Here is a 26,819-nt window from a genome sequence, read left to right on the forward strand (position 1 = left end):
TAATTTTTAAACAGAAAACATTATATCCACTTGGTTCCAATGAGTTTCCAAACCTTAAAAATAATAGTAATTTTCTGTAATGTTAATTCTATGTATATGATTATAAGCAGGACAGTTTATGCACAAATTGCTTCCTTATAACAAAGCAGCCAATTCTTCATTTCAATAAATTCTTATTTAAAAACAAACCAGTAACAAGGAACATCTAAGTAGTGACGACAAGCTAACCCACTTGTAAAGTTCTGAGTACACTAGCACATTGGGTTTAAAAATAAAATTGAAGTACTAACTCAAAGGTAGAATGCTGGTATAAAATGCATAATTTGGTTGATGAGATGTTCACTAGCTTACGTTTCTAATTTCAAATCCTGCTGAGGCTGACTTAGTCTTCCATCTACATTGCAGATAAAATAAGTACCAGTAACATACCAGAAAAATGCTTTAAAAAAAAATAGGTCACATCTTGCATACCAAGATTGGAAATAACTTACAAATGTTTGATTAACTATATCAATCAAACAAATATCTTTAATCAATACTAGCCAGGCCAAATTGAAAAAACTAAAATGAATTTAATTAGCAACTTCATTTCCTCACCTTCAAGCTAAGTTATTTCAAGTTGACAAATTTAATGCAGGCCAATATACTAATTACATTTTTACACAGTATGTTTTTATAGACAATGTTCATTAATAAAATAACACGATATACAAAATGAAAATTAGATTGTTTTTGTGTAAGAAGTCTGCATGCTTGTATAGGAAAAATGTGCTTTCCTCAGAATAAAATTTTCTTCACTACTATCCAGCTACTGTCCCTGGTATATGATCATTATTAGATATTATTCATTGATAGTTAATAGATTTTTATAAAACTGCTCTATTTTCTAATCTTCATATCATTATCAGCTTCCTTTCTTTTTATTAAGTTGGCATAGGTTGAATAGTTTTGTACAACAATATATTTCTATGCTTCTTCATCCAATGACAATGCTCCTAACAGACTTAATTTAAATAAGCCTACTATTATCAGTTACATATCCTACAAACAACTTAGAAGATGTGTTCACTCATCATGCCAGCCATTCATATTAATGTCCATACAAGGAGGTTAGTTAGATTCTACTCTATGAATATTAATTATGCTATAAAAATATAACCAGATTTAGTGTTGATTAAAGAAAACAAACGCATACTCCAAATTAGTGTTAACATTAAAAATTAGTAGAAACATTGATTAATTACATTCCAGAATGTATTAGATTGTTGTACAATAAAATGTTGAAATTATTTTCCAAAAAATTTAGCATGTCATAGTAAATGAAAAATCTAATTACAAACTTGAATAAAATCTTACTTATGCTTTTAGAATAATATACAGAAGAAGGTTGTGCAAAGTAAGGAATATGCCACAGGTTCATAGCTCCTATAACATGATGAGATATAATTCTGTATTTGTTTGTGATCAAGTTTGTGCAAAGCAGCAGAATATATTGCAATCATTGTATATGACCTTAACAGTCACAGAGTCTTCATTGGTCTGGATGCAATTTTAAAATCCATTCCAACTTTGTAATAAATACAACACACACCATAGGAATTTGAAAGTGTGTGTAAATTTTATGCACACACACACACACACTCTCTGAGTGGTTGGCATTAGGAAGGGCATCCAGCTGTAGAAACTCTGCCAAATCAGATTGGAGCCTGGTGTAGCCATCTGGTTTTACAAGTCCTCAGTCAAATCGTCCAACCCATGCTAGCATGGAAAGCGGACGTTAAACGATTATATATATATATATATATATATATATATATATATGGTGATGGTATCACAGCATGGCCATAGCCTGATGGCTGAAACCAGTTAAAAGTGTATATTTGTGAGTGTATATTTGTGTGTTGAATACACAAAATTTCGATAAGTATATGCATGTGTATGCTTGAATGTTATTTTCGATGTCTTTAAAACTGAGTCACCCAAAATAACAGTTTTTAGCTTCATCAATTGAACTTTGTATCTTGCTAACTTACAAACAAATATAAGCTCCTTAATATATTCATTTAAAAAAAGATTAATCAAAATTTTAATATTACTAAATGAATTCTTATAACTTAAGATCTTGAAATTCCTTTTTTACTATAAGCATTCATACTTTTGTTCAGTTGCCAAACTTACATTGTTTCTACTCAGTAAAATTAATCTTTATTTTTGAGTTCAAATAAAAATAAATAAACCAAAATTAATACCAACATTTTTGATTAAAAGAAGCTTTAAAATATGAAAGGATGGAATAAATAAAATTCAAGTGCACACTCAATAACAACTTACCATTGATGGCTGCACTGTGTCGCTTCGGAGGAAGATGTTCCATTTTAACATCCATTCCATTTAGCACAATAGACAAATCTCCAATTTTACCTTTCCCATTGTGTTTCAAATCCAACTTTTTTGAATGAGAATTAACTAGAAATAACAAGGATAAAAATCCATGACATTACAGTTAACAAAAAAAAAAAAAAAGAAGACTGTTTACAATATAATTTGCAAAGATGCATTGACAAAAGACATGCCCAAGTATATAAGTAAAATCCAGTTTCTAGAAAAATCCTGACATTTATAAAAATTTAGTGTTGTTTGTACATCACTGGAGATTAAGTAAGAATGTCCATAAGCAGGAATTCAATATAGAGAAAAAGCTGTGTCGTAGGAAATCTGTTAATATGGATACGTTGGTGTATTGACAGAAACAACAGCCTTTGTGTAGATGTCAGTCAACAGACAATTTTGTGATATTCAGAAATTCTCTATTACAATTTTACCATCTATAAAAAGCATCAAGGGGGTTAAGACTAAATTAGTCTCTGCAGATTTGGACTGGGTAGGTATTGTATTCTAATAAGCAATTCATTAACTGACAATGTGACTAATGCTACACTATCAATTTTTTTCCCCCCAAGACAAACTAATACCGAAAATGTTCAGTATCTTGCTCAGAGGCGCAATGCAACAGTAGTGAAGGATAAAAACTTTCAACTCTTCAGAAGAAGACAGACATTTTGTCAAGTCAACTCCTGTGGCTGACTACACAACACTTACAAATGGTTACTATTCATTGAAGTTAGGTGTGTCTGAGCTGATGTTAAGTTAATATTAACAAACAAATTTTGTTAAATAAGAAAAAAATTTATTACTCAAATACAGAGTTTCTCAACAAGGGCAGTACCGCCCCTTCAAGGGAACATTGAGCATGGGGCAGGGACATTATGCTTTAGGGAGCAGTGAGGCAACATAATTAACATACTAAATTCTACCTAGAGTAGTAATTATATAATACATGATAAAACCAGTAATGGCTATTAAGATAAAATGAGATCTCATCAGGCACAGGGAAGTCATTAACTTACAATGTATAAAGCAAATTTACAAATTTTATCTTTATTCATTTTATCATTTCACTGTTAAAAGCTTATACAATCCATTTTTAGAGTAAAATTTATAAATTATCAACCATGTTAAGTTAGTTTAGTCATGATGTCTCACTTGCCACTTAGGTAGGTGCTAAGTATAACAACTACTTAAAAGCAGACCACAACAAAAAAAAAAGTTAATAACCACTGTTCTAATATATACAATGTGTTAAGCAGAGTTTTAAAAATATTAAAATTACGGAAAGCTATTTTTAGACAACTTACATTTTCCATGATATTCTTTCAAAAGTGGGTACAAATCAAGTGTAACTTCCCCTAATAAGGAATTAGCTCGGATGTGGTTCTGGTTTAAGACACGGAAATCTAACTTAGAATAAGGTGTCACTAACCTGAAAAATATAAACACAAGAAGCAAATATATACTTCACAATTATACAAATTATATAAAGAGAAAAGGTACATTTCTAACAGACAGAATCATTTTAGAAAGGAGTATAACCAAAATGATCTTTAAATACAAATTATTTTAAATGCTTTAAACATTAACTCACACAGTGAAATGTTCGTTCCATTCTGGATTTGTAGATTTTCGACATACTTCTGTTTTTTTTGGTGACATGCTATCAACACTGAGCTCCAGATACGGATCAGGTTTGAATAAACCTACTGCAGTTAACCTGGCTGATTGGACTAAAGAAAAGAAAAAATAATAATTAGGTAAATATAATAATATTATATCTAATGCCAAAACTGATATCTTAGACATGTAGTTCAGAAATAATGGCCATAACCTAGGACAGACTCATGTCATATTTGTTTATCGTGAATTTAACCCTTTAGTATTCAAATCGACCACATCTGACCAAGACATTCTACCTGCTTTATGCTCAAACTGGCCATATCAGGCCTCTAGCACCAACCCTACAATGTCATTCTAAAAATTAACAATCACATCAAAATCTTGAAGCTACAAGATAATTCATAATTAATTCAAAACAAAATAATCTGAATGCTAAAGGGTTAAAATTAATAAAATAAATTCATTTTAATTCTAGGGAGAAAAAACCCTTAATACTGGTATCCTCTATGGCTCCCAAAACAAAAAAGAGGTTTCTACTTTTTATTGCAATTCCCAAAGGGACATCAAATAATAACAGAAATAACCTATGGAGAGCATGATCATGGGTTCATAACTGACCATATCCACAGCATTTTGTCTTTAGACAAAACACCTAATCTTTATTTGCCTCTGAGGAATTTGTTGACATAACAAATAAACAAATCCTCATTTCAAAACCTAGAATCAAGTATTACAAACAACATTCCACAGCGACAAATAATTGCATACTAGAGTCCATTCTAGGTTACGGTCATTATTTCTGAACTACATGTCTAAGATGTCGGCTACATCAGCTTTCCGTCTAAATAAATTTGAAGTTATCCTGGAACTGTTACTAAACCATGTTTAATTCTTGTATTGGTAAATTCAACTGTAGATTATTATTATTATTATTAATTAAGGCAGAGAGCTGGCAGAATTGTTAGCACGCCAAACGAAATGCTTAGTGGTATTTCATCTGCTGCTACATTCTGAGTTCAAATTCTGCCGAGGTCGATTTTGCCTTTCATCCTTTCAAGGTCAATAAATTAAGTACCAGTTGCATACTGGAGTCGATTTAATCGACTGGCCCCACTCTCTCAAAATTTCAGGCCTTGTGCCTATTGTAGAAAGGATTATTATTATTATTATTATTATTATTATTATTATTATTATTAAGGTGGCAAGCTGCCGGAACCATCAGCACACTGGACAAAATGCTTAGCAGCATTTCATCTACCATAAAGTTCTGAGTTCAAATTCTGCCGAGGTCAATTTTGCCTTTCATCCTTTTGAGGTCAATGAAATACGTACCAGTCAAGCATGGGTTGATGCAATTGACAAGCACTCTCCCAAAAATTTCAGGCCTTGTGCCTATAATAGACAATGTTGTTGTTGTTGTTAATGCAGTGAACTAGCAGAATCCTTATTGCAGCAGAGAAAATGCTTGGCAGCATTTCTTCCACCTCTTTACATCTGAGCTTAAATTCCACCAAGGTCAACTCTACCTTTCATCCTTCAGAATCAATAAAGTAAACTACCAATCAAGTACAGGGATCAATGAAAATCAACTTGCTCTTCCATTTCAAATTTCTGGCTTTTTCCAAGTTCCGATACTGCCAAAGTCGACTTTGCCATTCATTGTTTTGGGTTGGATAAAATGAAGTAGAAGTCAAGCACAGCGGTTTGATATAAATCAACAACCCTGCTCCCATTAAAAAGAAAACTGTTAGTTAACCTTGTGCTAAAATGCAAAACAATAATTATTGTTGTTGGAGCACCAACTTGACAGTATCATTACAACATCAGAGAATGGTATTTCTTCTGGCTCTTTATGTTCTGAGTTCAAATCCAGGGTCATCTTTGCCTTCCATCTTTTCAATGTCAATAAAATAAAGTACCTGTCAAGTATTGAGTCAATGGTATCAACTTGGAGCAACCACACAGAGAGGTTCCTTGTTGATCTGCTAGCATTTTGATCAGTCTGGTCAATGCCAAATTTTCTTTAATTCAATCAATATTCTATCTACGACCATCCTGTCTTCTTTGCAAGCAAGGAATTTAGTTGTTATTTCTATCAGAAGAAAAGACGATGCAGAGGTACTCTAGATATTAAATTTGCATTGATAGGGGTGGGACATGAACTCAGTATCAGATACTAATAGGGTGAGAATTTTCCAAATAGTTAGAGGAAGTATTGTTTGAGATCCAATGCTCCAATGCTGACAGAAGGTAAAAAAGACAAAACAGAATACATAAAAGCTAGAGAAAAAAATGAATTTCAGAACTACAACATGATAGACTTGTTATTTCCAATAGTAAGAGCATTCAACCACTAAAATTAACTGTTTGAAAAATTATCCAACTGTAAGCAGATTAAAAATCATTTTTCTTTTTAAACAAATAATGCAATCTTGTTAAAGCATAACTTGATTATGGTTCACAAACTTAACAGTTTCAAACCATATCTTTGGCAGAGTATTGTTCTGATAAAAAAGATATGTTAGTCTTTTCTTTGGGCAATCAAGGAAATATATACTGTTACATCAAGTAAGAAGGAATAAATGACATTTAAACAACTTCCTTGAATATGGATATTATATTTCATTTGACTATGACCAATTTGTCATGAAAAATGGGTGAGAATACATTTGATTGATTCATTACCATTGTATTATCAGGACTTCATCTTATATCTGGAAATAAATAATTATGAGTAAACTAAAAAGAAACTATTTCTCACAGATATAACAGTAAAGGGTCAAATTATACAGAAACCCTTCAATTTATGCAGTACAAAAGGCATAATTGTTTAACTTAGGCACAAGACCCAAAATTGGAAAGAGGAGAATAGTTGGTTATATTCACCCCAGTTCTTGACAAGGTCTTATTCTATTGACCCCCTCCACCCCCAAAGGATGAAAGACAACAGTAACATTGATTGCATTTGCACTCAGAATGCAAAGTGCCAGAACAAATACTGCCAAGCAGTTTGTCCAATGCTCTAATGATTCTACTAATCCACAAGCCTAGCACAAAAAGAAATAATAGGAATAAGAGAATTAAAGAGGAAGAAACAGGAAGAGAACAAGTGAAAAGAATTATATGAGGGGTTGGTAGTGAGATGTGAAGTCAAGCAAACAGCAATTAATCAGTCATTCTCAAACAGTGCATTGAAACATGGCAGGGATGTTGGGATTAATTGTGAGAACATTATGAGGAAAGACTGATTTATTATTGCCTCTTTCAAATTTCTTGTAATATAGCATTGTGTGGTTCACTTTAGTGGTTAATGCTTTTAGGTCAGGGATTACTGTAATGAAAACTGTAGAGCCATCATGAGGGCAACGAGTTAAAATCACTTGAAGGTCACTGTTATTAAAAAACAAAAACAGCTCTCTCTGTCTCTCTCTCTCTCTCTCTCTCTCTCTCAGTAACTCAACCACTTATCCCAATAACAATAACAAGGATCATAATCATTTCAAATTTGACTGTAAGAAATAATAAAAGAATAAATAATGCAGAACTTTACAAAAAAAAAAAAGAGACAGTCATCATATATCATAGCACATTAATGATTTCCAATTTTTGTGTCATCACCATTATAAAAACTTAGTGTTTACAGTTTTACATATTTTCATTAAACCCTGACCACAAGATATCTTGTGAAGACTAAAATTGCAAACTAAGTCATGGATAACAGCTGAATAAATATTTTAAAGAGTTTCAGTGTGGTTGTAGTCACTGAACTACAACCATACTGGAGCACCATTTTCAAGGGCTTTAGTCAATCATTTTGACACCTGTACTTACATACTCTTGTACTTAATGATCATTATCAAATATTTAAGTTTAACCTGCATATAACATGAGAGTGGGTTTACACACATGCATTCCTGACAAGTTTCTGTACTGTCCCAGTCTACAAAATTTCACTCACAAGTTACCTCTCCAAGGTACCACACAAAGAATCAAACCAGAATCATTTGGTTGCAAAGCAAAACCTCTTTACATAACTATTTTATCACCCATTGTTGACATCACATCCATACCTGTGTCCACACACACACACACACACACACAAAATTAGATGTTGACTCTTACCTGTGACCTGAAGTTGACAGTACTGTGGACTGCAACTGCCTGCAGATGCCTCACCCATACTGTTAGATTTTCAATAGAGCCACTGAGCTATGAAAAATAAAATTAAAATAATATAAACAAGAAGGTAAAATAATACAGTTTATCTTTAAGCAAATGTCAATCTTTTGTACAGGCAATACCAAAGCATAAAACATTTATAAAGAAAACTAGGTTGTGTGTACATGTATACTGACATTATTCAATGCATATTTATAAATTAATCAAGGGAAGGGAAACTGTGCCCATGACCTTTTATAACCTTTTCAAATTAATGAACATTTATAGGTCAAGGTCTTTCAGGGAAAATAAAAACAGAGAGATAGAAAAGAAGGAAATAGAGACTCTGGTCAAATGCTTGTAAATGTCACAAATGCACCTAAGGACCAGGTGTGAGTATTAAATTTTGTGTGCATATTTGTGTATGAAAGTGCAACTGAATGCTCTATATGCTAATTCAAAAAGAAGAATATAACATCCAAACATCCACCATAGAGCAAGGGTAGTTAAACAACAGATTTAATATTTGATAATGGAAGGGGTTTTTGGAAAGACTACAATTCCAAGAATTAGAGTAGACAAGATGCGTGTTAGTGTCTCAGTATGTGTGTGTATTTTCAAATGTTTGCCAGAAAAGATGAGAAAAGCTGCAGGTGCATGTCATATTCATCTAAAGAAATTTGTTAATTGTCCTTCAAGCAAATCTTACCATCCTTGAATGTTTGTCCTTGAAGTAAGTTGTCAGACAGTTTGCTCTCCTTTCTCTTAGTAACAACTATACAATGAAATGGAGTTATCTTCTTGCTGATAAATTAGGAGGAGTAGACTGAGTGAAACCTAATTAATGCTTGAAATAAGATTTGCAGGTGTAAAACCATAAATCTAGCATCTTAAAAATACCACTAGTTGCAGCAAGTGAAAGATTGTCCTTTTACACTAGCATAGGAAAGTACCTTTCTCTCTTCTTTATTTAAGGTAAATAAAATTAAAACAGTGTTTGAGACAAAATTCAAAATGATATGGTGTGGTAGAGTGATAGATTGAAAACAAGAAATTATTAAACTGTAAAATCAATGTCATGAATCTCAGAGAGAGATTAGCTCATGGGAGATAGGTAGAAAGAAACGCTCAAAGAAATCTAGGTAACAGAAAGTTCTAAGAAAGATGGCCTAACAGATGTTGGCTGTTAAGCATAGCAACACCTGGGTTTGGAAACTAAAAATGTAAACACCTCAAAAGACCATCAATCCAGCTGGAAACAAAAAAAAGGCTTCAAGATCTCAATCTAATGTCTATCTCTATTAAAATAATCCTCAGGATTTCAAGCAAATAAAATAAAAATTAATTCTGACTTTGTTCATTTGTGTAGTTGTTGCTTTCAGTAGCTGGTTCTGCATCAAGTGAGAGATGAGCAAATATATTATATTACAGGAACTCTATTAAACCACACTTCAACATACAGAAGATTGGGGGGGGGGGGGCATTCTGCATTACATCTTAAAAAGTTTAGCTGACATAGAGCTACAAAAGTGGTTGACAAAATACAAAATTGGTATTTGGATGACTGTATCTACAATTATGGAACAACCATCAGGTTTACATAAGAATCAGGGGTCAGGGCATTGTGTCAAAACCTGGACATTATACAAAGAGTTAAGTGAAGAAATGCCATTCCTATGCTCAATTCTAAAAATTTCACGGTGACATGTTCTCCAATAGTAAACTACATGGGTAAGCAGGATTGCCTAATATAAAAGATCTCGTCAGACAGAAACCTACATTGGACAGGGCATGTTACTTAAAAGATTACCCACACAAATCTTCCTTAAAACACTATGAAAGCCAAACAAGAAAGATTGACATCACCTAAGCTATATGGGCGCCATAAAGATGAATCTGAAAAAAACTGAGATATTCACTTAATGTCATGGAAAGTTGAAGATTACCTGAAAGATGGTGATTAAATAACTTTTCGTCAAGATTATTAGTGACTGGCAATAACAGGAGCAAATGAAAAAAACAAATTTGGCAGACTATCATAAATGGAACCAGTTAAGTTTACTAGCACCATTACAAAATACCATATATTTTAACATACCAGGTGTAATTGTTTTATCTTACCAAAATAACCATGTTCCAGACAGAAAGTTAGCTCAATCATGAAACCCAACTAGTGTTAACTCTTTAATTAAGCTCACAATGCAGAATTCATAACAAAACAATCAATCTAATCCCAAGAAATAATTCAGTGTCTGCAAGTGAAATGGTTTGTTGGCATAGGACAATTGAAACTGTATCAAGCCAACAGCAGAGTCTCTATGTAGCTTAGTCACTTGATCTGCTGGAGGTAGCAATCATATCTCTCTTGAATTACACCATCATGTTTTAGAAAAGGATCCACCAAATTATGTTGTCCTACATCTGTTATACCTAGGTAAAAGACAAGGAAGTGATGCTCATTCAGGGCAGACCAATAATCTGAGAGTAAACAGTTTATCTGATTAAATCAGATGTAAAATTAAAAAAAACAACCAGGAAACATTGGCATATTTAAGACTAAAGTATATATCCATAGGCATGCACATGTATGTACTATTTTACAGTCATTATTCCAATTTAGGAAAGCCTATTGAATTTTGCAACTTTGTTGGAACAATATTTTTTCCTTCTATAATTGAATATCATATCTCCCATAACAGATAATTCCTTAATATTAAATACTAACACTGAAAGAATACTTCTTTTTTTCTTCTTTTCTTTTCTTGCCAAACAAACTTATGTCATGCCTTGAAACACAACCTAGATGCAGTGGTAGATTTTGTGTCAATAAAAAGTCACAAATCGAACGCATTAACTAACCTTTGTAACATACATGTGTATATGCATCAGTGAGAGTGTGTGTGTGGTGTCTTTGTTGCACATGCATAAGCAAAGATATTTTACACCTACATTACCATATATGGATGAGGACAACTGTGTGAAGAGGTGTCACACCCTAACGGTGGAAGGAACCTGTGGAAGAGGTAAACCCAGGAAGACATGGGATGAGGTGGGAAAGCACGACCTTTGAATGTTGGGCCCACAGCGGCAATGACAAGCGACCGAGACCTTTGAGAAAACCTGGCAAATCAAGTGAGATCATAACCATGGACGATGCCAGTGTCACATAACTGGCTCGTTTAAAAGTACCCTTCACTCATCAGGCAATATGCTAGCTTCAGAAGACTTGTTGAGTCAAGTGAAATCATAGTTGTGACCAATGCTAGTGCTGCCTGACTGGCATCCATGCTGGTGGCATGTAAAAGGCACCATTTGAGCATGGTTGATGCCAGTGCCGCCTGGCTGGACCCCATGCCAGTGGCACATAAAAAGCACCCACTACATTCTCAGAGTGGTTTTAGGATGAGCATCCAGCTGTAGAAACCTTGCCCGTTCAAATTGGAGCCTGATGCAGCCAGACCTCAGTCAAACCGTCCAACCCATGCCAGCATGGAAAGCGGACATTAAATGATGATAATGATGATTACTAGCATAAATGGTGTGGTTAACAAATTCAAGAGATTTGCATTTTATTTGGAACAAGCTAATCATTCAAATGTGAAGTAGAAACAACAAGCTAAAGTAATGTACAATGTATAAGATAGTGAGCTACTCTAAAAGGAACAGTACATATTGAATCTTTTAGCTCATGACTTGCACAACAGGTGTAAAACTGAACAGAAATAGCTGAATGAACACCACTAGAGTATATGGCAACAAGGATATAAAACTGTAATTGGAGTGTGTTGAAGAACACTGATTGGCTTAATTTAACCATGCAATGAGTGACTAAAATTTCACACCAGGATTGTATAAAAACTAACAAACAAAGGAAATAACTCCAATAGGATTAACAACCATAGACTTTTGAAAAATATAGGGAATGTAATATGAGAGTGGACCTCATTCTTAAAGCCAATAGGTGAAAGAAATGGGAATATTCAAACTTAGAAATCACTATCAGTATTATTCTTGTTGAAGAAGAATAAATTTGCATTCTACAAAAGTATGGAGTAACCATTCAGATTAATGCAAAATCGTTTTTATTATAACTGATATAAAAACAAACATTTATTTATTTATATATATATATATATATATATATATATATATATATATATATATATATATTCATTCTGTTGTGTCTGGGGAGAGTCATTTTCTTTTTGTGCCTTATAATTTAACACACTCACCGGTAAAATTTCCACTTATTTCTTATTTTTATTTTCCTAAAATTTTCATTGCATCTTGCAACCTTTTCAATAGTCTTGTTAAATTATAAGGCACAAAAAGAAAATGACTCTCCCCAGACACAACAGAATATGCTTCAACACACGAACTCGCATAAAGAATCTTGCAAACCAAATCCAAAAACAATATATATATAGTGAAGGTTATGAATATCAACAATATGGTCAAGGAACAATACCTCAGGGGAGCGTTCTGCATATGTTAAGCATGCAGATTTCATATATGTAATACATGTAATATGAGTAGAAAAACTTCAGTTAACTAAGATTACCCATGCATTTAGTAGACTAAAAGCTCCTTCTAGTTGTGCTTAAAATCTAAAGTCAATAAAGAAGGAACAATAACTCCAATATAGAACAGCAAACATATTTGATTTTAAGTAGGCTGGCTTATTATATAACATCATATAAACTGCTACTGACTTATTTTTAGTTGTCATCTTCAAAACAGCTTTGTCTGAAAAACAACTGGGTAGATTTACTTCAACTGTTCATGTATAAATGTAGAAAGTATAGGTGGATGCAAAAGTTTTTTGCTAAAAGTAAACACACACACGATAAAGAATGTCTTATATACAAATGTGTGTGTGTGTGTGTGTTTGTACACATATACGAACAAGATACTCTGAGCAGGTAAATTGTGAAAATAAACAGGTGTGTTAAGAAAGTAATGATGAAAATATAATATTTTGACAAATATAAAAAAAGAAGCTTGTGTAATTAATTATGAATGAAATGAAACAGGACTTACACTAGTTTCAAGTGAAAATACAAACTAAGATTGTACTAACAGAAGTTAGCTTTATTATTACTTTTAAAATCAATTTTCTGAACAGTGATATTGCTGGTTGTACGTTTCTGGAATTAGTGAAAGAAAATTGTATGGAAGCCCATTGTGTGTGTGCATGTATGCATATGTGTGAATGTTTACTATTTATGCTTGGCCATGGGGAAATATTACCTTACTTGGAAACAGGTGAGGCGACAGGAAACATGGAAAAATGAACATTGAAATATTAAGATGATGATGATGATATATAGATAAAATAAAGGTTACAACAGCATGGCAGTAATAATGGTTTTGTAGCATGAAGCAAAGCAGGCCTTGCCATCCACTCAAGAAGACACATAGTGAATGATCCACAAGCACTCAAGCTTGAGTCCTCAACTTGTTCCTTTTGCCAAAAAGGCTTGCAAGGCACCAGCAGGCCTCAAGAGATACATTCACGTCCATAGAACATGATTAACACTTTATTTTACTGGACCCTCATTTGTAGTTCACGACAACAGAATCCATCACGCATGTGTGTATGTGTTTATATATGTAGCAGAGTTGTGCACAGTTTCTGTTTACCGAGTTCTATTCACAAAGCATTTGTTAATCCAAGGTTATAGTAAAAGATACTGGTTTAAAGTCCTGCACAATGGGATAACACCCAGAACCACATGGTTATTATGTGGACTTCTTAAACAGCTGCATAATCCATGTGGGAAATACTAAAATCTGTTAGTTAGTCCAGCTAACCAACCTGAATCCAAATTTTAACAAATGTATTAGACATATAAACATGACTATATAAGATAAAGACTACAACAGCATAGCAGTAATAATGAAGAACAGTGAAACAGCTGAAAATAGGATAGATGTCTAACTAAAAAAAGCTTGTTTCAGTTATGAATTAATCTGACCAGCAGTTAGGTCTGTCTATGAAAATAGTGGAAAACTGATCAGGATTAATGTGTCTAGTAATAAGTTTGAATGCAATATTTTGTACTAAAAGTGCAGAAATAGCAAAATAGGACAATGAACGAGAGAAGTCAATAGAACTTACTGAGGAAGATAATGAAACATAAATCTAATTAGTTTGTTCACTTTATTTTAATAAATCGGTTGTGTAATTAAGGTGGAAAGTTGTTAGGTACAACAAGATGACAAGATAAAAGCATAATACAGCTTTTGTGTGCCATTGGCTTATCAATGGATGGAACTTATATTTACTTCAGATGACATCTCTGTAAACATTTTACCAGTCGCACATCATCATTAGTGTTGTGTTACGATAAAAGTGTCATCTCATTGTAAAAGACTTGCTCCAATCAAAACGTGTGTAAAAATCCAAAATTAACAGAACCATTCAAATTCATGCTGGCATGGAAATCTGATGTAAAATCATTCCAAAACAAAATAAGTCCATGTTATGAAGACAGGTGTTGATATATTGATCTTCCTTCAACAACAGGTAAACTTATAAAACCGTGATCCATGATGACTGTTTCAATCGCTGCATAGATCACACTGTCAATGTTATGAAGAATGGTCTGAACATCACAAAGACTTCTGTAGTTTTAGTGTTTATGTCTATTTAAGAAATCAATTCTTTACTCTCATTTGGATATATCATAATAACACAAAGAAATCACTTATCAAATTACACATTTCTCAAATATAAAAAATAAAAAGTTAATGAAGGTGCTCCAGTATTGTTTTAAACATAATGACTAAAAATTAGAATTACAGTTTTTAAAGAGATATATTTGATTTTCACAGCCATACATTAACCAGTTTTAATTAAATAAACAGGAGCAGACATATTTGTATGGTTAAGAAGTTCACTTTCCAACTAAGTGGTCTCTGGTTCAGTCTCAGTGCACAGCATCTTGGCCAAATGTCTTCTACTCTAGCCTGGTACACAGAAACAGAAAAAGAAACCAATTGCATGCGTGCACATGTATGTCAGTGTCTGTTAACCACTGATATTCAGTTGTTTAGAAGTCATGGCATTCTCTGCAAGGGTCAGTATTGAGAAAGGCATGTGCCTATAAAACAATGCCTCAGTAAGATATTTGTCTAATTCATTCTAGCACAGCAAAATTGGACATAAAATTAATGAATCACCCTAAAATAAAATTAAATACACTCTCAGAATTTAACTGAACATTTCATCTGTATTTTTTTTAATCTGAAAGATATTTGCACAATTTCAAATAAATAACACACATTTTTTTCCTTCCTCTTTATTCTTTCTCATTTCAGATAAAAGATTAATCCAGTTAAATAAGCTTATCTCATGATAGGGTGTCTCAATGTCAACTAAGTGTGATTATTTTTATTATCATTATTTGTAGCTTAAACTCAAACATACAGTATCAATCCAATAAAGTCGATGAAATAATCTAGAGATACAAACAATTCATGCACTGCATAGTTAATATAAAAACATATATTGAAATAAATTCAAGGATTCCCTCTGATTAAATATGAATCTAGAATCAACATAATTATCAATTTTAAGTAATTCCAATATTAATGAGAGCTTAAGTGAAGCAGAATTTTGATATGGTTGAAACTCTCTGAACTAACAGTTGGGACTAAACCAAAAATCAAACATGCTAAATATGATTGAGGAACTGACTAAATCTTTCAGTAGATTACAAGAGAAAAGAGTGGAAAAGTCAGTTGTATGAATATTTACAATTAGGAAATTGAATCATGGAACTGTTCATAAATTTAGATTAAAATGGCAAAATTTGCACAAATTGTAGAAGCTGAGTTCAATTTCCACTAGAGATTTATTTCTCTTTGGAGTTTATAAGAGAAGAATTTTAATATATTATCATATTGAATCATTTAACTGTGTTACAACCAAAAAGAAAAATGAGAACTTTGAATATCTTCAGAAAGAAAATCAATTACTCAGATTATTCCAAGACTTTATCAGTCAATCATAATTACAATAAATTACAATCTATTTATAACATTTTGCTAGAGTGATTAACTAAATGGTCTTAATTCTATCGAAGAGACCTTTAAAACAGATAATTTTTAATTCATAATTTACCCTTGAATCCCTATATTAAATCGTAATTTAATTAATTTATATTCATTTTTGAATCTCAGAGCAGAAGATATGGCAAAGAATAGGATCGCAATAATGAACAAAGAAAAAACAAAATGAGGTCTAAAAACAACTGATAAAACAAAATGAGGTGAAATATAGAAAGTCTTCATACATGATATATATTTATGATACTGTTGTACTGACATGTTTTAACAAAAGGCACAAAAGCATGAGATTGGAGACTTATTTAAAAAGAATCACCCACCCGCCCACATACTCATATACACACACACTCTCTCTCTCTCTTTCTCTCTCTCTCTCTTTCTCTCTCTCTCTCTCTCTCTCTCTCTCCTACAAAAATTATACCAGCCTTTATTCTTTTAACACACTGGTGTCATACACTTACAATGTAAACACTTACACAACCTCCAGGAACAGAGATTTCAAAACAATCTCCAATTGGGATATGATGATGATCTTGTCTCTTCAATAGCACAAAGACTCAGTTACTACATATACCAATGAAAGTCTTATACCATGCTCTTCTTATAAACAACACACAAATAAACCATGAAAATTATGACAAAAATGCTGAGCACCACAATCTCAAAATTGTTTCACATATATATATATATATATCACTATTAAAATCATATCCTAAAGACAAGGCTCTTGCTTTAGGAAAAAAAAAAAAGAATATCCCAGTTCTATTCAGTAGCAAATTCTTTACATAATCTTAGAGTAATCCCACTATGTAATACTGATTATATGTATGGGATGGTGCTGCAGTTAGGGTGTTTGGATTATTGGGAAAACCACAATCACTAGCACATTACAACAACAGATTCACAGACCATTGTTTCTTCTGACTGCCTCCTATACCTCTAACAGATGCTCTACATCACATACCCACACAATCCTAACTAATGCATCCCTCCTTCCTTTGTACCCAGACTATATTTCTGTCCCAACAGATCCAGTTCTAAGTGTACACATTGTCTGAGTATTCTTCCTCAGGTCTGCAACTCTTGCAAATAAATTCCCTCTCTATCCATGTTCCCCCACTCCCCACCCGGGTAGACACTGATCTACACAAGTTCAAAATGAACATGAGCCACATTGGTTTTGTCAGTCTGGTAGCACATTCAGAGACGAAGGTCTCTTGCTATCTTCTTCTGACTAAATTAAAATATAAAAAAAAAAAGAAGGAACTCTACAAAATAAATTTCAATGCAGGTAATGCATTTTTTGGTGTAGATTTACCAATCACCACTGACTGATGAATCAAAAACCATTACCAACTAATGTAAACTAGAGAGAGAGAAACAGAGAAAATAGAAAAACAGGGCTTAATTAAAGATATACAAAGATATTGAGAGATGAGACAAAGAAACAAATATAAATAAAATAAATAGTGAAGATAGTTATATAACTTTAACTAGGACAAGATATGATCTTGTCTCACATGTGAATTCAGTGGGTATATATAAAAGACTAATTAGTCTATTCACTCGTTTTGAGCAACATAGATTAAAGCAACATTCAGTTTTTGTCTCATTGACATTAAGAGAAAATGTTTTGAGAGAGAAAAAAAAATGAAAAACTGAAGATAGAAATTTTGTGAAAACTATTGAGAGAAAGAGTGAAGAAAGTAATAATAGAAAGAATGAAGATGATAAATACAGGAAGGATGATGATAAAGAGAAAAAGAATAAACTAAATTAAAGAAAGATAGAATGAAGAAATAATATTTTTAAAAAAGCAGAAAAAAAATAAAGACTGAGAAAACGAAAGATAAATAAATGGAAGACAGAACAAATGAAGAAATTAATTTTAAAAATGAAGAAATTGGATAATGATGAAACTAAAGATAGAAAGAATGAAGAAACTAATAAAAGAATGAATAGAGAAGCTAAAGAGAATAAAGAAATTAAAGAATGAATGAATGAAGGAATTAACTTCTTTTGTTACTATATTTCTGTTGAAATATGCCGCCATTGTTTCATTTAATTTTAAAAAGTAACAAAGATTTTTAGTAAAACAACTCATTATTAAGCTGGTGTTAGAACATAAATTAACACAAAATTTTTGATGGAAGGTTTTAGTTTAGAATGATTTAAAACAATAATTTAGTATCATAGAATCAGGGGGTCAGTCTCAGGCAGGTTGATAACAAAAAGGTTAAAGTTAGAAAGTTAAAAGAAAAAAATAAAAGAAACAAAGAGATTCTATATAAAACAAAAAAACTTGATGAATTAAAAGGGAAAAAAAGCAAATCGATGGACAAATGAAAGAATTTAAACATTTAAATGAAAATAAAAGTTTTAAAAAAAAAAGCAAAAATACAAAAGAGTCAAAGGAAGAAAATCAAATCAAACTGTAAACAACAGCTATATTTGAAATCAATTAAAGAGTTTGATTTTGTCTGCTCATCAAATTACAATTATAATGTAATTGCAGTGAGACATGATATTTGGCCATGTTGATTTCTCTCCAGCTCTTTGACATTAAATGGCGATATAGACATTGTTTGAAAGCTGTTTGGTCTCACACAATCCACCTAGTAGCTGCCTGATCCCGCTCTCATTGCTAAACCCTTTCATGACTATATTTCTAATGAAATACAGTGATTTTGTTCCAATTAATTCAAGAGATAATGAAACATTCGGAGAGACTTAATAAAATAACCTCATTACTTCATTGTTAAACTGGTCTTTGGAACACTGTATTCTTTAACATGTTTCGGTCATTCAACACCAAAATGCCGAGAAAAGTGCCTAGAAATTTTTGTTGTCAATCATACAGATCCCAGTATATATTTTTAAGTCTGGTACTGATCTTAACAATCACTAATTTTTGCAATACTAAGTTATAGAACATAAAGAAAGATACCTGTTTTTGTTATTTCACTTTTCCCCCACCAAGCAGTGCTAATATATAGACAGACATAAACATACAAATACATGTAAGTACACACAACTCCTGTCTACCAATTTCAGTCACAAAACATATTGGTCAACCCAGGGTTATAGAAGACACTTGCTCAAGATATCACTTGGTGGGACTAAACTCAAGACCATGTGAGTGTAAGGTGAACTTCTCAACAATAAAGCCATAAACACAACTACATATATAGCTAAAAGTATTTACATAAAATTACAATGGAAAGTTTTAATTAAGAATTAAGTACATTAAAAAAAATGACCTTGGGAGACTTAGTGTCAAAAAGAGTTTTAAGTTGGTGACATGAATTCAAACTGTTAAATAATTAAAAACTTAAAGAGTGACAATATATTTTCCAAGGGTAACTGACATGAGGCAAATATTGAAGAGCTGTTTAATATCTAGTTTGGTGTAAGGTCAAATCAGAATGGTGGTTGATTTTGCATTTCATTCCTCTTGAGTTGACAAAATATCTACCAATGAATTTTCCTTTTCTTTTTTTCTTTTTTTTTCAACCACTTAATCAGGAAGAAAAGGGAAGGGTACCACCTAATGCCCTTAATTTTTTTTTTTTTTTTTTTTTTCAGGGCTTCTAAAACTGGTGGGCAGAAAGAAGAAAAGAAGAAGTCATCCTCACAAACTGGAAACCTGGTCTGAATATTTGCCAAAGAGTGAACTCCACTAAAGGCACACAGTGGCATTAAACTGAGCAACCGATTAAGTCTAGCACCTCAGAACTCGGAATACAAAGAACCAGAATAAATGCCACAAGGCTTCTCATCTGATGTGCTAACAATCCAGCAATCTGTCTATCATTCTAAACGGATCCCCCCTCTCTTTTTTTTTTTTTTCTTGCTATGAATGAAGGACAAAGATGACCTCAGCAGTATTTAGATTCAGTACTAACAAAGCCGGAACAAATACTACAAAACATTTTCTCCTTCTCCATTGCTCTAATGACTCTTCCAATTTGCCACCTACAAATGATTTAGTCCAAAAATGACATTTTTTAATCTATAGCAAAACCACCTTTGCTGTTTTAATATTTTTCTGATGTTGCATTATTAGAACAGCAAAGATTATTCTGATTATTAATCTCAGCTTTCTGTTGCTTACAACATCATCACCACACCTTTTTCAATAACAAGCTGACACGAGATAGATCAATACTTACTCGACATTATTTGCTGTTAAGGTCAATGCACTTGAGTCGCATAACTAAGTCACTCAATAACAAGACCTCAGAGATTTGTCCTGAAATCTGCAGTTAATATGACTATTACAGTTTGTAGCCTTGAGTGGCCCGAGTTACTCAATCAAATTCCCATTACATCACCAGTAAATTACACTGACATCAGAAATCTCCAATATGTTTTCTCATTTTTAAAGATGACACAAAATTACCTCCTTCTGCTACTCTCTAATACTGGTATACATGAGCTCCAAATCTAGTCTAATCAACTCAGATCCTAGCTTAAGCACTTCTACTCAGATACTCCCATCCCAGCATCCTTGCAGTGTTCAATCCTCTATGTCCTGCATCAATCACTATATCCAGTCCTTCTTCCTCAAAATATCTTCCCTCTGGAATTCTCTCCTTGCTCATGTCCTTTCTGCAACATTCAAGAGGAACATTATTAGCATCAATCTCTCTGGTCCAGGAAGGCCTGCAAAGACCACAGATAATGGTCTCTTCCTCCAGACACAACAAGTAAAGAGAGAAACATTTTTTCTTCTTTTTATATATATAAATATGTAAGTTAAGATCTTTTGGCTTTTCCCTTTATTCGTTTTGACTACTTTTAAAATTAAATAATAATAATAATAATAATAATAATCCTTTCCATTACAGGCACAAGGCCTGAAATTTTAAGGAGCTGAGGTGAGTCAGTTACATTGGCCCCAATTCTAAACTGTTATTATTTTATCAACTCTGAAATGATGAAAGTCAAAGTTGACCTCAGCAAAATATGAACTGAGAACAAAAGACAGACAAAACGCTTCTAAACATTTTGTTCGCTGTGCTATTGATTCTGCAAGCTCACCACCTTAATAATAATAATAAATAATAATTTAAGGCAGCGAGCTGGCAGAATCGTTAGCACACCGGGTGAAATGCTTTGCGGTATTTCGTCTGTTGCAACGTTCTGAGTTCAAATTCCGCTGAGGTCAACTTTGCCTTTCATCCTTTCAGGGTCGATTAAATAAGTACCAGTTACGCACTGAGGTCGATGTAATCGACTTAAACCCTTTGTCTGTCCTTGTTTGTCCCCTCTATGTTTAGCCCATTGTAGGCAATAAAGAAATAAATAATAATGCAGCATGGAATTTTGTCAGTGAACTGGTTTCAAAGCAACGAAAATATTTTGGCAAATTAAATTTAAATGTTGAAGTGAATCTAACGATTTTGGTGTGTTTTTAAATGGCTTATAAGCACCTTCCATGCTGCAATTGTTTTGTTTCAGCACACGATCTCAGATCAGGTCACTTGCTATGCAAGTAACATCTCCGTAATAATCCTTTCTATTAAAGGCACAAGGCCTGAAATTTTGGGGGAGGGAACTAGTCAATTACATCAATCCCAGTGTTTCACTGGTACTCAATTTATTGACCCCGAAAGGATGAAAAGCAAAGTCAACCTTGGTGGAATTTGAACTCAGAACATAAAGACAAACGAAATGCTGGTAAGCATTTTGCCCAGGATGCTAACGATTCTCCCAACTGTGCAGTACAGCCAGTTTGTACCTGACTCCTCCAGATACTTTACCTTTATCTCTAAATCCATTATTTCACTAGCATCTCAATCTATTAAGATAAAAACGTTAATGAACATTTATTTCTTAAGTGTCTTCAAAGACAGACGTCTGCACATTTCACCTAATTCCCTTATCAAAGACAGAACAGCTGAGAATCATTAAAGTAATGAAGGACATGCTGATGGCATTACTACCTGAACAATGCACATAATTCTGTTGCACCAGTTTTACCTGACTGACAAACACAAGCTTTGCCACTCCCATTCCACAAGTTAAGTAGTTAATGATAGGAACAGCATCTCAGTGTGAAATAATTATTCCAACAAATATCAAACCAACCAAGCTTGCATTGCAAAATTACTGTAAAAAAGTTTAGTTATACCTATCTATCATACAGCATTACAGCTAGATCAATTTCAATGACAGGTTTTAGAAAATGTTGATACAATATATTGTCTGCTCTGATTTGATAGTGTTTACACATTGTCCAATGGTTGTACCTAATAACACATTCATGAACTTGTATGTAATTCAATTTGCCCAAGCCTGAACAGCTAGACATGATGTGGTTCATTGTTTACAGACACTTATTACACAATCCACATTTATATTCCACTTAGTTGGTTTTGTTGTAAATGGCTTTATTGAATCCCAAGACTTTTGGAATATGGATTACAGTTGATTATTCTCTGTAATTTACTTTTAGTCTAAAACCATTCATATATAAGCGATAACACTTATCTGTTAATCTACTGGTTTCACATTACCATCTTCATCATAGTCATCACCATCATGGCATCACTGTCATCGCCACATAAAAATCAGCACAATTCTAAAATCTCAGCAAATAAAATGCATAGTTAAATCTAAATATTCATTATTATTAATACTGTTGTTGTTGCTGTTGTTGTTGTTGTTAACCTCAGGTCATCTTTGATTGAGCAGATCTATGATGAAACGTGTTCTTGCCCTGATCTCATATTTTAGGGATATATAGAGCTGTATCATCTAAAGCTTTCTTTCCCTACTTGAGATGGATTTTAGGGAGATTTGGCTGCTATTTCCAGCAGGTTGAGCAAGTGCAGACAGAGATTTCCTCCTAACTGGTACAGTCAGAGGAGGAGGAGTGGAACCAATTAATATTGCAAGCTTGCCCTGACTGATTAAGGGTGATTTGAGCTTCTGTAGAATATCTGTATGGGAAATGTAGGCAGGCAGACAATTCTAATGGGTTACACATTTCTTAAAAAAAAGAAAAAAAGATTGGAAAAAAAAAAGTGGGGGTTAAGGAGAGTGAGGAGGAGAGCAACGGGTGATATACAGCTTGGTTCTTAAACCAAAGGAACATAAACACTTGCCAGGGCTGAAATATTTTCTAGCTCTGAAATGAAAACCTAGCATTTGAAATCTAGTTTTGGTAACACACACTCTGCAGGATTATAGAAGGCAACAAAAAGCAACACTCGAATATGCTGACTCTTGAATCATTACAAAAAGATAAAAGCCGTCAGCACTCTTCCAAAAACCTAATAGATTGTGTGTTATATATACATCTATTTTAGATACAACAAAAGGAACAGAGAAAGAAAAATAAATAATGCAAAATAAAACCAATATAAGCAAAAATGGCAACACATTTGCAATTCCACAAAGAAAAATTTATGACAAATGCACTACCTTTGAATATTTATTAAGCCACTTGGAAATATTAAAGAAAATGAACAGTAAATCAAATTTCAACTAGTTCATGATGATATTTTCATCAGGTCACGATTAAGATATCAAATTAACACTCTGAACTGATTTCAAAGATTAACTTTAACCCTTCCTCTAATTATAGACTAATAACATGGACATTCCCCCACTCCTTCCTGTATCCTCACCTCTCTCGTGTTTATTTTGCCATGTTTGTACAAACTAGTGAATTCCAGAAAGATGTGACATTGTATAAGTTCATGTAGAAGGTGGTTTTTATTGCTAACACAAGCTGCGACATAGGAGAGGTGGCTGTGTTTTCAGTTAAATGTCTCAAGTTTACTTTGCTTAAGAGTGTTACTAAATACTAATACGTGTACTTTTGATCAATAGCCCAGTACTTTAACCACACAGCTACTCTCATGAATGTATGCATAGCTTTGATGGGGGGGGGGGGGACACAGATTTTTATCATTAGCTGGTGTCCTTCATTCTTTGCATAAATTTTCCTAGATACTTTCATTAGACACATTTGAGTTGAAAGAGTCTGCAAGATATCAAATAAATATTGATTCTTTTGTCTAGACACAGAAAAGCTGAGGAGGTATAATCGATCGAATTGACCCCAATATATTACTAGTATTTATTTTATCAAATCCTTATCAACCTTAGACAGATATAAGTTAAAGTCATCCAAAAAGAGTTGAGACTAAATAACTGTATGAATCTAGGAGAATGTAATGTAATGAATTCACAAATGAGCAAGATAGATAAAACTTTAATAAATATAATGTCGTGCACTATATTTTGGTGTCAAATGGCCGCAAATACTATACCTGGTTGAAAAGAACTGGAAATATAACAGTATAAAATGAATATTTTAATTATCATAGTGAAATCACAGGAGAATGAAATCCTACATTGTTAATAGTGATCTTAATCATAAGTTAAAACTTAAACAAGCCATGTTTCTATGATTAATGGAATCAACAGAAAAAAAAAATGTATTTACTATTTCATTTAGTCTAATACAGTTATACCACACTATACCATCAATCATTACACGATCTTATTGAAATTAATTATTAAATTAAATTTTTCTTCAGATATATATGACTTTCTACTCAAGACACATGTAAATGAACATGCGCAAGTACATGCAGTACAAGATATAGCATTAAGAAGGTTGTATGTTTTGGAGAATGAACCTTCACAATAACTCTAATTAATCTTATGAAATAACAGAGGTGAAAAGAAAGAATCAGTGAAATTATATAAAGAATCTACAGTTCAAAAAAAAAAATAATAAATAATAGAAAACAATTTTTGGTAGCAGATGCAGAGAAAAAGCAGCCATCTGCGCATTTTCTCAAGGAAGCTGTGTCACAAACTGATGAGGGGTGGCATTTCATGTTTATCTGACATTTTAGAAAGCTAGAAAAAAATAGGTATCTAAGACAAATATAAACAAACACACGTATGTACATAGAGAATGCATGCACATGTGTGAGCGCATGCATCATTAGTCAATTAACTTTGTGAGTGTTTTGCAGTTCATTCAGACCCTCTGTAGGTCAGTTTGTCATTTTTTTTCTCTCAAGAAGAAATGAGCTCTGGTCACCTGAAGAAGTATGGACTCCACCAGATTTAAATGTCTGAGACATGCCATGGAGCTCAGAGGTTCAAGTGGAGTACTGCGCAAAACTGTGCTTCAGATGACATTTCAGTTTTAAAATAATTTTGCTTTGAAAATGATTTGGTGTGTGTGTGTGCACGTGTACATGCATGTGTGTATGCATCTGCACTTAGTAAGAGGGGTGGGGGAATGTTTGAGATGTTTTGTTACCAGATTTCTGTTGAAATAAACTGTTTTGTCTCAATTTAATTCTAAAAATAATGAAGAAATCAGTAAAATAACCAGAGCTATTAAAGTGGTAAAGTAAATTAATGTGAAATTTCAATGGAAGGTTTCACTTTAGATTATTTCAAACCAGAAAGTTTTATATCGCAGAACTAGGGGGTGGTCTTGGGGGTGGAGTCAATACTGAAAGGGTTGTGCAGCTTGTAACACTTTCACAGAACTGTCAGTAGTGGCTGCTCTACATGTCTGCTGGCTGATTGCTCAGGCAAGCTGTTAGCTAACTTGATAAACAAACATTAATGGTGGTCAGGCAGTGAGTTAGTGATAGGTCATGGAAACGGTGACTACCCAGCAGCAGCAGTTACTGTTCAGCTTCAGGTCCTGAAGTAGGTCTATGACGAAAGGATTTACAAAATGTGACCATCCCTTTTTTTTTTTTTTTTTTTTTCAGAGTAGGCAGAGTTATATCATGCAATGTCATTTCCTTTATTAATACAAAAGAAGTGTGATTCGGCAAAGATTCGGTTGCTTTTTCTAACTAGTCAGCAACCACACAGAGGTTCAGTTAATGTAGAGGGTGTAATGTTAAGATGGTTGCCATCAGTCTCCCTCTCATTCACTTCCGGGCTTATTCTGTATCATTGCTATTGTTATTAGAAAAACAGCAACGAAGGAGATATTTTATGGCAGTGATATCTGAGGTATGAACATAAACGGCTGGGAATTGTGTATGATCTATTGGCTGTACAGTGTATACTCAGAAGAAAAGGTTAAGGATAGAGAAGTCGAGAAATTGATTAAGCTTCCATCAACCAAATCCACTCACAAGGCTTTGGGTGGTCTGAGGCGAAAAGAAAAGACACTTGCCCAAGGTGCCATGCTGTGGGACTGAACCATGCACACCCATGCATGATAACAAATATGATATAGTCTTGCCAAAAATTGTCACCGATACCAAAACACGCATACACTGCAACAAACCAGAATATGGACTGGAAACATCTGCAATTGCTTGTCAGGAAAAAGTTCAAAACTCAACTGACAGCAAGAAAGGTGACACTAACAAATGTTTTTAGGAATTATCAGGAAAAGGGCTCAACAGTTAATCATTATATGATAAGGCATTGCATATATGACAAGCTAAAGCCTGCAGTTCAAAACAAATGCCTAACACTACAGCTGAAAAGTACTGTATTGTTTACACAACAATGCCCATCCTCATACTACTGTTCACACTGCTGAAATCCTCCAGAAATGGAAATTTGAA

General features: G+C 33.2%; 1 protein-coding gene across 1 annotated transcript in view; it reads right to left on the reverse strand.

Annotated features, from left to right (window-relative positions):
• Window positions 1-2,227: 2,227 nt before the first annotated feature.
• Window positions 2,228-26,819, reverse strand: part of LOC106883192 (E3 ubiquitin-protein ligase Su(dx)) — a 101,846-nt gene continuing 77,254 nt past the window's right edge. Inside the window, exons 3-6 of the mRNA XM_089353155.1 lie at window positions 8,134-8,220; window positions 3,983-4,121; window positions 3,696-3,820; window positions 2,228-2,466 (exon numbers count right to left, since the gene is read on the reverse strand). Of these exons, the coding sequence (XP_089209281.1) occupies window positions 2,243-2,466; window positions 3,696-3,820; window positions 3,983-4,121; window positions 8,134-8,191 (546 nt within the window). The 5' untranslated portion in view covers window positions 8,192-8,220 and the 3' untranslated portion in view covers window positions 2,228-2,242. The remainder of the gene's footprint in view (window positions 2,467-3,695; window positions 3,821-3,982; window positions 4,122-8,133; window positions 8,221-26,819) is intronic.

Source organism: Octopus bimaculoides, chromosome 6 (genome assembly GCF_046866305.1).
Source record: "Octopus bimaculoides isolate indiv1 chromosome 6, ASM4686630v1, whole genome shotgun sequence".
In the NCBI taxonomy this organism is placed as follows: domain Eukaryota; kingdom Metazoa; phylum Mollusca; class Cephalopoda; order Octopoda; family Octopodidae; genus Octopus; species Octopus bimaculoides.